We start from the raw sequence: 16188 nt of genomic DNA, 5'->3' as shown, positions 1-16188 counted from the left end.
CTATCTTGGTACTACGTAAATATTAAAAAATAAAATCGTGTATTCGGTATTAGTTGTAACTTTTGTTGTAGGAGTAACACTTGATCCTAATAATTGTATCAAAGCAAGTGACAATTTAAGAAATAAATTTATACTTTCTGTAATTATAATTTTTTAATAAATGGTAAGCGCTTGAGATATATATTAGCAAGAATGAATTGGTATAGTTGTGTTTTTTCCCTCATCAAATAAAAACAATAGATAAAATTAGTATAAAATTCTTAAATGCCTCCATAAAAAAAGAAAGGGATAAAGTACAAATAAGTCATCGTACTATGTAGAAAAAAGCAATTAGGTTATCGTAGTCAAATAATAACCTCCAAATAAGCCATTGAACTTGGTAAAAAAAGAGCAATTATGCCACTAAATCCGTAAAAAAGAGCAATTAAAATTTTTAACAGGTTAACTTCAGGTTAAAGTACAAATTAAATAAGCCACTGAACTATCTAGGAAACATCAACTAAGCCATCAAACTCAAATAACTCCCAAATAAGTCACTTTTTTTTCTTTTTTTTTAATGAATTAATTTTATTTTTTGCACTAAATTTATTGGTGACATTCCAGTTTTAATCATTTTTTATCTGAACATCCTTATTTTTTTATGAGTTATGGCCAAATATTTATTTAATCAAATAAAAAAATTTAAAAATTAAAAAAAAAAAATTTGTCCCTAGGCGAATTGCGAACTAATTCGCCCAGGGACTAGTTTTTAGCATATAATAAAGAATTAGCATCCACGATCGGTGATGTTGAATTCCGTTTTATTAAGCGGTCTGTGAATTGCGCCGCTCATATTATTGCTAGGGAGACTATTTTTGAGTCAGATTATGAGGAGTGGTATGACACTCATTCTTTTTTTCTTGTAAACTGACTTGTTCGTGATTTAATGAATTAATCTTTCGTTCTCAAATAATAATAATAATAATAATAATAATAATAATTTGTAAGGATGTTACATCTCATATAGAAGGACGAGAGTCACGAGACATACTTGCATTTAAGTTGTACACGCACAAGATAAAATTATATGTAGACGTATTCAAGTTGACCTTAAAAACATTATATTTTAAAATCATAAAACGTGTAAATAATGTTGTCAAATGTCAATTAATTTTAGGGATATGGTTTTAGACCTGTCTCCCTTCACTGAAGAAGAAGAAGCTAGCCATGTCCCACTAAGCCTAGGATGACATTAAAAATAATATGATATGTGGGTCTTTATTTTTATTTTGAAGATTATCAACTCTATTACAATGTAATATTTGTTTAATATACTTTTTCAGTGAGTTGTAGGTCAAAGAATCAACATCTCACATAAATCCTGTGACCTTCCCTAAGGGGAGTCAATTTATTGTCACTCTCCAATGAACTCCACATTTCTAAAACCTTTACGAGACCGATTCATTAAAAAAAAAAAATCATGATTTACATATTTCCTTGTTTATAACACTTGTGTGAGACCGTCTCACGAGTCTCAATCTGTGAGACGAGTCATATCTTTGATTAATGGATCACACTTGTGTGAGACCGTCTCACTGTACTTATCCTTATTCGTGAGACGAGTGGGATCGGGTCAAAGCACCATGCAAATGTCATACTTATATGTGCAAATGTTATACTTATGTGCTCAAATATAACACTAATCAAGAATACAATTTTTGTTACTTATAAGAGAAAAAGTAATACGTTTTTCATAATAAGTAATGTTGACAAGTGCTCTTACTTATAAGGGCAAATATAATACTTTTGAGGAAAAATGTAATACTTTTAAATCGAAATGTAAAAGTATTGTATTTTCCCTTAAAAGTATTACATTTACCCTATAAGTAACAAAATTTTTATTCCTAATTAGTATTACATTTGAACATATAAATATGACATTTGTTCATATAAGTGTTACACTTGCATATTGACCCGACCCGACTTGACATGTCTCATGGTGAGACGGTCTCACACAAATTTTTGCCTTGATTAATTGGTCTAATCTTTGACCTCACTAATCAAAGATCCGACCCGTCTCACTGATTGAGACCCGTGAGACGGGCTTACACAAGTTTTTGCCTTCAACGAAGCATGTTGGTGTTGCCATGATTCATAAGTATGTTAAAACAATTAAGTAGGAACAGGTAGATATGAATGGGAATTTTCAAATCAATAACAGTAAGCTAGCCAGCAGTTCTAGACGGATGAAATGGTCACTGTTCCGTTCAACTGCAGTTCTCTTTCTACACAACTACAGTATCAATTCAACACAACTGCAGTATCAGCCATGACCATGGTCCACGGTATAACAACGGGTCCGAGTGTGTGTATATATATGGACGTCCCGTGGGCCAGTGGCATCAAGTTGCTTCCTCATATGGAAGTTGTGAGTTTGAGTCTTTTCCGTAGTAATTATGAATAGATATTGTTTACATCTCTCTTCACTATCTTCTTTTTAAAATTAGTTTTTGGATTATTATTACTACCACCATCACCACAATCATCACCACCACAGCACAACCACACAATCACCACCACTGCCACCGCGAACACCACTGTCACACCACAATCACTACCACCACCACCGTACCCGTAGAAATAAGAGTAAACATAACATTTTCCTTTTTAATAATATTACGTCATCGATCTGATCTAAACATTATTTGAACGGAAGTGTTGTACTCATTGTGGAGTTGTTTTTAACTTTTCATGCACGTCCAGTTGTTTTCAACTTTTTCATGCATGAAATGACAGATGATTCAAAAGATCAGAAGAGCACAAAAAATGAGTGGTGGAGGACAACCTTGGTTGTTAGATTTTTTTTTTCATATTCAACTCAACTGTTATCCACTGGATCTATGGTAACAAAGAAACAATAATTCAATAAACACCTCAAAAGGTAGTCAAGGGGTATTGCACAATTGTTATACCAAAAACTTACAATAGTTTACTATCTAGAGAATTTTTTTAAATTTTTTTTAGAAAATTGGAAAATTTGAAAAAAAAAAATTTGAAAATTGAAAAATTACTATTTTGAGTAATTAAACTTTTATATATATACTTTTCATGTATAATTTATAGGCTAGGTTATTATACGTAAACCGTATTTAAACATGTTAAAGGGTGTAATTATGATTTTTAGTGTAATAAAATGTTTGATTTGATCATCTGTATTTTATACCCAAGCATGTCACGATGGAGCGTTGACGCACGGCTACTCGAGTGGAAAAAAAAAAAGAAAAAAAAGACATTTATGACACGATGTTAATGCTTTTTGTTAGGAGAATGCAAGTAGGTAGTTATAGTACATACATTAATTGATCCAACATTATCATTAAAGTTTACAGTAGTTTCTACCAAACACAACAAAATAAGCAAAGGGAAAGTAGGTGGCTTTTGGAGGGCACCCCATTCATGTTTGCATTGGGCTGGAGAAGAGTATACAGTCACTCATATCAATAAAGATGGTTAAGCCACCTAATTTATGTCTGCATTGGGCTAGAGGAAAAGAGGGTACGATAACTGACACCATCAAGCTGGTTAAGTCACCTAATTTATGTCTGCATTGGGCTAGAGGAAAAGAGGGTATGGCGGCAACTGACACCAATCAAGCTGGTTAAGCCACCTAATTATATTTATGTCTGCATTGGGTTAGAGGAAAAGAGGGTATGACAACTGACACCATAAAGCTGGTTAAGCCACCTAATTTATGTCTACATTGGGTTAGAGGAAAAGAGGGTACGACAACTGACACCATCAAGCTGGTTAAGCCACCTAATTTATGTCTGCATTGGGTTAGAGGAAAAGAGGGTACGACAACTGACACCAATCAAGCTGATTAAGCCACCTAATTTATGTCTGCATTGGGCAGGTGGAAAAGAGGACACGCCAACTGACACCAATCAAGTTGATTCTCACACTAATCAAGCTGGTTTAGAGAGCAGAATTAATAAATGGTTTTGATGGCTCTAAAAATTCACCACTCTCCATAGCTATCAACTTTTCAAGCTCCACTTCAAACCTCTTCATCGCCGCCGGCGGCAGAAAAACCGGCACCAAAACGCCGGCTTCTCCGTCGGTTTTCCGGTAAGGAGCATAAATGCTATTATTCCCGGATCCTCCCTCCATGGTGCCGCCGTACACCGGCTTCCCCCACCCAAAATCCACTCCATCAAACCCCAACTTCGACGAATCCGAAACAACATAGTTTCTCTCCGACCTCAAAATCGTCGGCCGCCCCTTCAAATCCATGAAATTAACCACCGATTTAACATAATCCTCGTCCACTTTCTCCTTAGCTTTCTCCACCAACTCCACCGCATACTCCAACGGATTTTCGCATAAACTTCCGGCGTCCGTCGCCGCCGCCGGCGTGATGGCTTCGTTGCCGTAATATCCGTTCGGGAGCGGGACGGGGCTTTTGTTGCGTATATTAACCATGCATGCAATGCTTACTTGCTCGTCACGTTTCACCTTCAAGGCCCGGGTTCGAGACCTCCAAATGCAGGCGGTGATCACGTCGAACTTTGAGCTCCGGCGAGCCTCCGGCGGGAGTTTCCGGCGGATGGCTTTTAGCTCTTTGGGGCCAAAAAAGAAGGAGTGAGAAACCAAATTTTGGTGGTCCATTGTTGGGTCGTTTTCGTGGCTCACAACGCCATATTCAGGGTGGTGATATGTGATTTGGAATGGAAGATTTTTTGCAGTCAATAATTCTCTATTCCAGATAGGTTTAGTTGAAGGTGAAGATGCACCTTGAGCTAATTCTCTCACAGCTTTCACAAATTGTGATAAACCTAATCCATCAGTTAGAACATGGTTTACACGTATAGCCACCACGAATCCTCCACAAATCAACCTCGTAACCTGTAATTTTATAACATATAAATTAAAAACTAAGTTATTAGTTTGAGCCGAGATCAGCTAAGAACCGCCTAGGCTGATCTGATTTGTGGTTCTTTGCTGATTAGAACCACAAGACTGGATTTACACAAGATAATCTGAGTTGTGGTTCTTTGCTGATTAGAACAACAAGGCTGGATTTACACAGAGTAATAATTCAGATAATCTGATTTGTGGTTCTTTGCTGATTAGAACCACAAGGCTGGATTTACCAAGTGTAATAACTCAGATAATCTGATTTGTGGTTCTTTGCTGATTAGAACCACAAGGCTGGATTTACCCAGTGTAATAACTCAGATAATCTGATTTGTGGTTCCTTGCTAATTAAAACCACAAGGCTGGATTTACAGAGTGTAATAACTCAGATAATTTAATTTGTGATTCTTTACTGATTAGAACCACAAGGCTGGATTTACACCGTGTAATAACTCAGATAATCTAATTTGTGGTTCTTTGCTGATTAGAACCACAAGGCTGGATTTACACAGTGTAATATAATAACTCAAATAATTTGATTTGTGGTTTAGGACCAAATTTACACAAGGTAATAGCTCAGATATGGACTGCAAGTTTTCTGATTTCTGAAAAAACCATAAGCAAACATACCTGAACTATCATCAAGGGGCAACCGAGCATTTCATCAGATCCAGGCACTTCATACAAAAACTCTTTGGAATACAAACATGGCGGTTTAATAGCATCACCAAGATCTTCCAAGCTGAAATTGCAATCTGCTTCGATAAACGAAATCCCTTGAGCACTACAATCCACCATGAACTTATCCTTAGCGCCTTGAATGAGGCGACCTGCAAGAGGGTAGTACCATACAAGGGCTTTAGCTACTGCATCTCTAATGGTTTCCACAGGGTCCTTTGCTTTCATGATGGGATTTGCCCTATAGAACATAATCATGCAGAAATGGAACCTCAGACCTTTTTGGTCATCTATGTCTGATAATTCCTTTGTTTCTTGGGGCGTAGGTTTGGCTGGTCCCAGGAGCTCTGGTTCCTTATGTGAAACAATAAAAGCTTTTTCTACTGCCATCTTCTAGTATTATTAGCAGACTTGATGCTTGTATGTAATATATACAGCTTCAGTTTCTCGTGTGTATATATATAGGCAAGTATATGACTCACTTCTTAGAAACTACACTTTAGGAGCCAGGAAAGTAGTTGAAGTTTAATTTCCTTATTAAAATTTAAAATGTGAGTAATTAAATTATTCATATATAGGTAGTATTTATTCAAATATACTTTCTGAAACTACTGAAACACAAAGAGTTAATACCGCAACTTATGACCTTTCATTTGGGAAAACCACTTTATGTCACTGAAAAATAAATTCTGACATATTTAGGTATGATTTTTTTTTTAAGACGAAAGTTTAAAACATATCAATTACATATTTATCCTTTTTGATGCATATTCTATTGTAGAGTGTATTCTACATTTCTACTGATGAAGAGTGTAAGCTGGATGGCAAGATGCTAGACACAAATATTTTCTAAGGATCCCCTTCCACCACCAATTGTTTTTAAGAGGATAATGTCGTCATATTAAATAACCATGAATGAGCTTCTATCTAGTGTGAGAGGTGATTTTTATTCAATTTTAAACTCCTGCAAACATTGATTTATTGTGGGCCCCACAACTGATAAGAATATACTGCATTATACACGCAGGTGCGCGTTTCGCGCACCTACCGTGCACCTAGCTGGCACGTGGAATCCACGCGCCGCTAGGTGTATAAATTGAAGCTTTTATATTTTTTTTTTGGTTCTCTTTCTCTGAGCTTCTTGTCTGCTGCTTTGTTTTTTGTTTTTTCTTTATTTCCTCTATCCTTCTCTTATCTATTATACATGACATGACATAATCCTCTAAAAAACTTATGTCGATAAGGATGCTCTTAAGGTTCAATGGATCAAGCATACATATTTGGACAGATGTAGTACCTAATTACCTATTCACCACATACATCCTTGGACAGATGTTGTACTTATTCACCATATATACACTTAACATTCTTTACACGTTTTTATGAAGTACTACTTATTCACCATATATACTTACATTCTTTACACGTTTTTATTTTTATGATGGACTAATTAATTTCAAAAGTCTACGGTTCACGACGACTTTACAAAGTAGAGTAATAATATATAGTCTCTTATATTCTACCCCATTTTATACTCCATACTTACATGACACACTTTAGTTCATTAAAAAAAATATGAGCTAAGTCACAGTTTTTATTTCTTCCTTTTCATTTTCCTCCAATAAAATCAAGACTGATTTTACGAATTTTACTATCTTATATAAAGCCTATTTATCATTTTCACACAAACTGGTATGTATAGTTATATTGACTTATATATACAAAACAAAGTTAATGTCTGATGAGGTTCTCCGAGTATAGTGATTTTGCCACGTTTAGTCTTTAACTTTCAAATTGATCATCCATATCATGGTTCCTCCGACTCTTGAAAATCAGTACTCAGAAAACATCAGATAACATTAACTCTGTATATGTAAATTTAAAGCCGCAAGGCCATCACGTTTAAAATTCGAACTAAACTTTTAAAACAAAACATTTTAAAAATCATAAATGTTGTAAAAAAAAAATGTGGTTAACATTTTGTGTGTGTGTGTTTATATATATGAAAACTTTACGGTGCCAATTAGTATGGGTGCTAATTACAATAAATACAAGCCAAAATATTTTAGAGATTTTAAGTTTGTATTATTAATTGGGATAATATTCTAATAGTATCCGATATAAACTCTAAATATTTACCATTTACTTTGAGTAATTCTAAGCTTTACAACCACCGATGTCGATTAACAGTTTAAAATTTTCTTATTCATATACATGTATAATTTTATATAAGATATCACGATTAAATTAGACAAAATTAATTACTTAAAAATGATATAAAGCCGTGCCACGAGAGTGGTCTGGTGGTCAAATGGATGAAATATGATTTCCATACCTAAATGTTATATATGTTTAATTAAAAATATAAAAAAAAAAATAGAAGGTCGTACAAATGAATTAATCACTCAACACACTCAAATAACTAGTAATCAAGTACGTACGAAAGACACAATACAATGCAGGAATACTTGTGATTAATTGAATTCATTTGAGTGTGTATGCAGTTATGGTTTTTAAATCTTTTGAATTAATTGAAACATTGCTTAGGCGAGACTAAAGACACAATACAATGCAGTGCACACTTAGGATACCTGAAGTGCACACTTGGGATACATGAAGTGCACACTTTTGAAAATACAAAATGCACACTTGGGATACATGAAGTTCACAAATGCACAAATAACACACACACACACACCGAGGGATAGAAAGAGTGCACACAAATGGTAGCATAAGTTGCATATGCTATAGTGCACATGCGCGTCATAAAATGCACATGAGCACAAAGTGCAAAACACATCAAAATGCACAAAGCATCACTTCGACATACTCGATATAGTGCACACCGTGTGTGAAAGAAGTACTCTAAATAAATTAATTAAATAAATTTGAAAATTTTTAAATTTTCACGAGGTAAAAATTCGTCATCTCTTAAACGAGGCATACTTTCTTTATATTATAAAATTATATTTTTATTGGTATGAAATAGAATTTTCGCCTTTAAAATTTGAAGAAAGTTTGAGCTATAAATTAAAAATTTGGCTAAAGTGTCATTCCGCACCACGAACTATATTGGATTATTCATGCCGCACCTTGAACTTTCACAACGTTCATTTCGATACACAAACCATTAATTTTTTTTCATCTAGCATTTTTTACAGGTTACCAGGTTACTATGATGACATGGCACAGGTAATTAGCATATCTTGATCTTCTTTTTAAGTCAACCCAAAATTTTTAAGTAAACCCCAAAAATTAACGCCTCACGCTGCCCCTCCCCCATGCCTTAAGCCGGACTAGTGCTCACTAGACCAAATCACCACAGCCCCTCCACAATCCACTGCTCCTCCCCTCCCTTGCGGTAGCATGCGCCGAGCCCACCAACGACCTACCTAGGGGTGACCGCGATTCGTTCCGGTTCCGAACCGCCGGTTCACGGTTCCAAGGTTACACAAACCAGAATCGGAACCTTATATAAAGGTTCTGGTTCCGATTCCGATTCAAACGGAATTTCTTTTTTTTTTTTTTAGTATATATAATTATATATAATATGTTTTGTTATTATAAAAACCATATTATAATTTTATTTTTTTTTATTTTGGCTACTACCTACTGGAAGTAGTTAAATATAATTTATATATATATATTTAGCTACTGCCAGTAGCTAAATGCTTAAATATAAGAAATTTTTTCATTATTATTTTACGATTCCGGTACCGGTTGTTGTGCTGGAAAAGATTTAGAAGAAAACAAAAAAAATTAAAAAAAAGAAGAAAAAAAAAAAGAGAAAAGAAGTCCAAGTCAGCATAGATTACCTATAACTTGTAGGTAACCTGTAAAAAGTGCTAGATGAAAAAAGATTAATGGTTTGTGTATCGAAATAGACCTTATGAAAGTTCAAGGTGTGGCATGAATAATCCAATACAGTTCATGGTGCGGGATGACACTTTAGCCAATTTTGATAAACTTAAACGTTTTGTTTGCTTATTTAAATAAAAAAAAAATGAAAATTTATTTTAAGAATTGAAGCGAGGGCCAAAGACCTTGTTGTCTAGTGGCACCCGGTTGCACCCCACATAGGAGGGAGTGGGTTCGAGCCTCAGTGGAGGCAATATTGACGGAGAAAGTAGATATGAACAGATACTACAATGTAACAGAGTCAATAGTACTAAAGAAATGACACAGTTTCATTGTAGTTTCATTTTGTTATGAACAAACAAAAAATATGAAATTTGTTAAAATGTAATGGTTGTCGTTTCTTACTTAAAGAAATGATATTGTTTTCGGACCATGGTCCACAAAGCTCTGTGGACCATGGTCTACGGTATAAAAACGGGGAAAAACGATTACTTCAAAGAAAGAAAGATCCCTCACAGGCTCGGCGGATATAGGATCGATTGACGCGAGGCATATTCTGATTCAGTTTACGGAGCTTGATTGCAAGAAAATTTTGGCGAAGAATTAAGTAGTCATTGAGGGTAAGTTGATCTGATTCGTTCAGTGGATGCCGGACTGGAATAGTTGAGTCAGTCCACTTTGTGTTCACCCGGTTGTTATGCCATGAACTTGGGCTCAGGCCATCTTGCGACCCAGGTCCATATTCACAATTTTAGAACTCCATTTTCACAATTACAGAACTCCATGTTCATAATTACATAACTCTATGTTCACAATTTCATAACTCTATATTCAACAGTATAACACAATTTTTTAATCTAGATAACAAGATTGCGAATATAGAGTTCAAAAATTGTGAATATGTAATTTTGTATATTGAAATCTAAAATTGTGAATATACGATTTTAAAATTATGAATATACAATTTTAAAATTGTGAACATGAATCCGGATCTACGTTGTACCCAGGTCCATTGCATAATTTGCCGCGTTCACCTTATATTTTGGTGATATTGGTTACAAGACAACTAGAATGGGGCCTTAAATTTGATCTTCACTATTGCAGGCTACCCCGGCCCAATGGGCAATGGGCTCATGTTTCTAGATACCATCATCTAAAACATTTCCCTCATATTAAATTGCTTTTAAAATTTTCAAGAAATGGTTTTGATGTCTCAGATTTATAACAATCGTTATATCGTGGACCAGGATCCACAGTGCACTGTGGACCTTGATCCGAAACGATATCATTTCGATATTAGTGAACGCGGACGCGAATGATTCCAGGAAATTCATTATCTATAATACACATAATTCTTATCTAGAATACACAAAATTTTTGTCTAAAATACACAGAACGTTTGTTCCAGGATACATAGAATATTAACACAAAATACACAAAACTCATCCTCTTAACATTCGAATGCACAAACACATCACGACATGTCTTACTAACATGAATACACAGAACGGTTGCCTAGGATACACAGAATGATTATCTGAAATACACAGAACGATTACCTAGAATACACAGAACTTATCTCCTAACATTTTAGTACAGGGTGCACAATGCATTGTGACCGTGGTCCACCATATAAATTGCCGATTTATAAAGCAGGTTTAAGAAATGATTTGGATGGTATTTCTATAACTTCACAAGGCTCAAGTGCTGTGAATTTCTTCATTTCCTCTTCAAACTTCTTCATGGCCGCCGCCGGCAAGAAAACCGGCACAACCACGGCGTCCTCACCGTCGCTATTCCGGTAGCGAGCATGAGTAATAGCGGTGGCGGATGCTGATCCATCCATGGTCCCTCCATACACTGGTTTCCCCCATCCAAAATCCATTTCATCAAACCCTATTCTCGACAAATCGGTAACAATGATACTGCTACGTGACCTCAGCAATGGCGGCCTTCCCTTCGAATCCATAAAGTTAACCTTCGACCTAACGTACTCTTCACTCACTCTACTCTTCGCTTTCTCAATCAACTCCACCGCATACTCTAATGGGCTCCCTGTTTGGTAAATGAATGTTAGGGTGTGTTTGGTTCGCACATGAAAATCGGAATAGGAATGAGTATCAAATACTTGGTAATGGTAATGGGTTTTGGTGATAGTATTTGACATGTTTGGTAGTTTGGTGGAATGAGAATGATTATTAATAGTTGGGGAAGAAATGAGGAAGGGAAATGAAACCTTATTTAATAAGAGTATGAGTTTTGTCATTAATGGAGTATTCCAAACTCATAGTAGCATTCACAAAACCTACCAACCAAACACAAACAATCACTTTCATACCCATTCCTTATGTCTAAACCCACCAACCAAACACACCCTTAAGTTAGATGATATAAAGATAACTATTGTAGAAAGTTATTTGATAAATTATTTGATAGTTACTCTGTATAATTTTTTGTTCAAAAAAAAAAATTAATTGAAAAAAAGTTATTTTGAGCAGTTTTTTTAATTTTAGCATTTTGAAATTATAAAAAAGTTGATTAACCAAATACAAATAAGCCCTCAGTAATATTTGGAAACAAGCAATTAGGTCATCAAACTCGAAAAACCTCCAAATAAGCCACTGAACTATGAAAAACAAAGCAATTACCACTGAAATTGGAAAAAGAGCAATTAACCCATTTTTAAAATTTTCGGCGACAACTTCCGCCTTCACCAGAAATGATCGCCCTCGCCGGAAATGGTCACTGGCGTCTGAAGTTGTCGCCGAAAATTTTAGAAATGGGTTAATTGTTCTTTTTTTCGATTTCAGTGACTTAATTGTTTTATTTTTTCTGAGTTCAGTGACTTATTTAGGGATTATTTGAGTTAGATGGTCTAATTGCTTGTTCCCAAATAATATAATGCTTATTTGTAGTTTATCCTTAATTTTTTTAACCAAGTAAAACAAACAATGGTCAAATTAGTCAAAATTAATTGATAGGTAACTATTTTACCAAACAGGCACAATAACCTCCCAGCTTTTACCACCGCCGCCGGAAACACCACCGCGTTGCCATAGTATCCGTCGCGCAGCTCAGGTGGACCTTTGTCTCGTACATTAATGGCGCATATGACGCCGACGGTCTCGTCGCCGTCGAACTCTAAGGCTCGGGTTCGACATATCCATATGCAAGCTGTAATCATGTCGAACTTTGAGGTTGGTTTAGTCTGTGGTGGAAGTTTTTGGCGCATGGCTTTCATCTCTTTGGGGCCAAAAAAGAAAGAACGGCTAACCAAGTTGTGGGGATCTATTGTTGAGTTATGGCCGACAATACCATATTCTGTGTGGTCATAGGTTTTTTGGAGTGGAAGATGTTTTGCAGTCAATAGTTCTCTTTTCCAAACAGGTTTAGTTGAAGGTGAAGATGCGCCCTGCGCTAACTCTCCCACAGCCTTCACAAATTGTGATAAACCTAATCCATCAGCAAGAACATGGTTTACATGTATAGCCACCACGAATCCTCCACAAATCAACCTCGTAACCTGTAATTTAATAAAATATAAGTTGGTTTTATCAAATACGAGACAGTACCGGATTTAATAAATACTCCGTAGAATATAAATGATGCGAGAGAAAAATAAAGGAACAAATGATTTTTACAGTTCAAGGCAAAAACTGCGGCTCCTTTTGGGCGGTGCCAAGTCGAAATTCATTATCTTTTTGTAGTCAGGTACATGTACTTATGATTGACTAGAGTCTTTTACAGTAGAATGAATATAAGATTTATGGTAATTTGGATCTACATGCTAATTAATTATGTATTTATGGTGAGATAGGGTAATTAATAGGGTTGAAAAATGATTTTAGGAAATAGAAGGATAATAGGTTAGTTGATCTTGATTGTCTTTCTATAATTACATAGTTGTCATGCAATTCCTTCCTCTATCGTTGCAGTTGACTGGTCGAGTCCCGAGCAGATGTTGAGTCCGAGTGTAGAGTTCGACTACTTTCGAATGCCAAGACTGACTGATTACTTGATTACTCATATCCCATCAATATAAATTTTAAAAGAACATTAATTTCTAAAAACGAACATTTATTTGTGGTCTACGTCGCAATGTAGACCATTGTCCATAGTATAATTTGTTAGATTGTTTGCATAGTTGACTTGAATTGCTTAAACTAAGAAGGACAATTGGCTGCTAGGTTAATTTAAAACCTTGTCATTACCAAGTTAATAACATGACCAGCTTAATTGGGATCACCCAACCAGATCAACTTCGCTAAGGCTACCCTTAATTTTTTTTTTTTTAATTAAATTGTATGGATACAAAAAACACCAATACTAATGGATTAGCTTAGCTGCTAAAGCAATAGCAAAAGTACCTGAACTACCATCAATGGGCAACCAAGAATCTCATAAGAGCCGGGCACTTCATACAAGAACTCTTTGGAGTACAAACATGGCGGTTTAATGGCATCACCAAGATCTTCCAAGCTGAAATTACAATCCGCTTCGATGAACGAAATCCCTTGAGCGCAACAATCCACCATCAACTTATCCCTAGGGCCATGAATGAGCCGACCTGCAAGAGGGTAGTACCATACAAGAGCTTCAGCTAATGCATCTCTAATGGCTTTCACAGGGTCCTTTGCTTTCATTAGGGGATTTGCCCTATAGAACATGATCATGCAGAAATGGAACCTCAGACCTTTTTGGTCATCTATGTCTGATAATTCCTTTATTTCTTGGGGAGTAGGCTTGGCTGGTCCCAGGAGCTCTGGTTCCTTATGCCAAACAACAAAAGATTTTTTAGCTGCCATTTTAACTTTGAAACTTAGCTTGAAGTTTAATTTCTGGTGCGGGTGTATATATTAATATATAGAGCCCATATGACACTATTAGAATAAAGATAAGGGAAACATATTGAATGGACGGAATAAATGGTCGAATTCAGGATTTTGTCATTAAAACATGGTGTTCTTACACAAATTTATAAAAAAAAAATATTTACTTTGATGTAATTATCAACGCTTATTGTGACACCAAATTTGTTTGATATTTTTGGAATATTATTTTTGAAAAATATAAATTCATGAATGTCAAACACATTTGGCATATTATTTTCGTATATTTTTCTTGAAAAGAAAAATACGTATTTACAATATGTGATTGTAAAATAAACAAGTATCTTAATTGACCACCTCAAAGCAAATGAAGTTTAAAAAAACAAAAAACAAAAAACAAAAAAACAAACAACAAACAAACAAAAACATTTCAAAAAATTATAAATGTGCGCCTAGGAAAAGACATGGTTAACGCACTCAAATAAAAGTGGGTAACGTGCTATATATATGCTTGTTTTGCATATAGGAAAAGACTTTAATGGCCCAATTCTTTTCCCTGTGGGCATTCATAATACTAATATGTTGAGAAATATTTGTTAAAATTAACTATTAGTTGCAAGCTAATAATATTTAAAACGCTTTTAACGATATAAGTATATTTTATTATTTATATAATAATTACATTTAAATAAAATACGTTAGTTTGTAAAAAAAAAAATGTTCTTATTTTTTTCATTATTTTCATCTAATAATCAAATTATCAAAATGTCAGCATATTTTTCTCTCATCGCTTCAAATCAGTTAGATTTTTTTTAAATGGATAATTGAGATTAGGTCTTTAACTTTTTTATTTAAAACATGTTCTCATTTGAGTATATATATGTGTATAGAACTTGTCAAACTTGTTTTTAGTTTCAATTCATTGCTGTCCAAGGAAGTATTAATGACACATATATATTGTATGTATGTATTCTATCTGGAAAATATATTCTAAATTGTTTGATTGTATTTAATTAGTACTATCCCGTAATTATATTTACATACAATTTTACAAAAAATATGGAGATGATAGCAAGGGGGCAGGGTCACACTCTTATGGCCCATGCATGCATTATTTCCAGGGAATTATTGTCCGGCCGTCATGCTCACATGCCAAAGTTGATTGTGCATCAACAATAGAGTTATTACTGGTCCCTCGACTATTGCGAAATTATCAATTTGGTCATCGATAATTTTTCGTGCCCAATTAAATCCTTCGACTTTGAAAATTTTAACCAATTTGATCCTCTGTTTATTTTTCCATTAAAATCGAGACCAAATTGGTAATTTTGTTATATAGCTAAGGGACCAAATTGATAAATTTTCTATAGTCAAGGAACCATATTGGTAATTAATTTTTCACTGAAATGGTCCCTTGACTATAGCAAAATTACCAATTTGGTCCATTGACTATAGCAAAATTACAAATTTAGTCCCCGATTTTAACGGTAAAATAAACGGAGAACCAAATTGGTTAAAATTTTCAATGCCGAGGGACTTAATTGGGAACGAAAAATTGTTGAGGACTAAATTGGTAATTTCGTAATAGTCGAGGGACCATTTCAGTAATAAACTCTCAACAATATTTGTTTTTTGTTTAGTAGTCTGAAGCATAAGGAATCAATTTGTCCTTATTACGACTCGAGTCTATGATTTCTCATATGTGAGAATCATTTCATGCTACTAGACTATAAGGTCATTAATATTAATAATATTTGTTGAATAACCCCAATGCAAGCTAATTACGGAGTATATTTTTGACTAGGGTTGATCATAGATATTGTAAACTGTTATCCAAATTATGTACTTATAATTAATATATTATATGATTTCAGTTTATAAATTTTGTTTTGCTAATACTTATATGATACATAATTCAAATCCTACC

At 34.7% G+C, this 16188-nt stretch overlaps 2 protein-coding genes across 2 annotated transcripts; both read right to left on the bottom strand.

Moving 5' to 3' along the window:
* Positions 1–3271: 3271 nt before the first annotated feature.
* LOC116028080 (methanol O-anthraniloyltransferase-like) lies at positions 3272–5997 on the bottom strand. The gene is made up of 2 exons (XM_031269877.1): positions 5527–5997; positions 3272–4884 (listed from the first exon to the last, which is right to left on the bottom strand). Exons 1-2 carry the CDS (start codon positions 5962–5964, stop codon positions 3955–3957), a joined length of 1368 nt encoding a protein of 455 aa, XP_031125737.1. The 5' UTR covers positions 5965–5997; the 3' UTR covers positions 3272–3954.
* Positions 5998–10961: 4964 nt separating this feature from the next.
* LOC116027563 (methanol O-anthraniloyltransferase-like) lies at positions 10962–14237 on the bottom strand. The gene is made up of 3 exons (XM_031269263.1): positions 13800–14237; positions 12427–12955; positions 10962–11487 (listed from the first exon to the last, which is right to left on the bottom strand). Exons 1-3 carry the CDS (start codon positions 14235–14237, stop codon positions 11078–11080), a joined length of 1377 nt encoding a protein of 458 aa, XP_031125123.1. The 3' UTR covers positions 10962–11077.
* Between the last annotated feature and the right edge of the window lie 1951 nt (positions 14238–16188).

The sequence above is a fragment of the Ipomoea triloba genome, chromosome 8, assembly GCF_003576645.1.
Source record: "Ipomoea triloba cultivar NCNSP0323 chromosome 8, ASM357664v1".
NCBI lineage: Eukaryota > Viridiplantae > Streptophyta > Magnoliopsida > Solanales > Convolvulaceae > Ipomoea > Ipomoea triloba.
The sequence above is the reverse complement of the archived record's forward strand: the minus strand, read 5'-3'. Positions and strand labels throughout refer to the sequence as shown.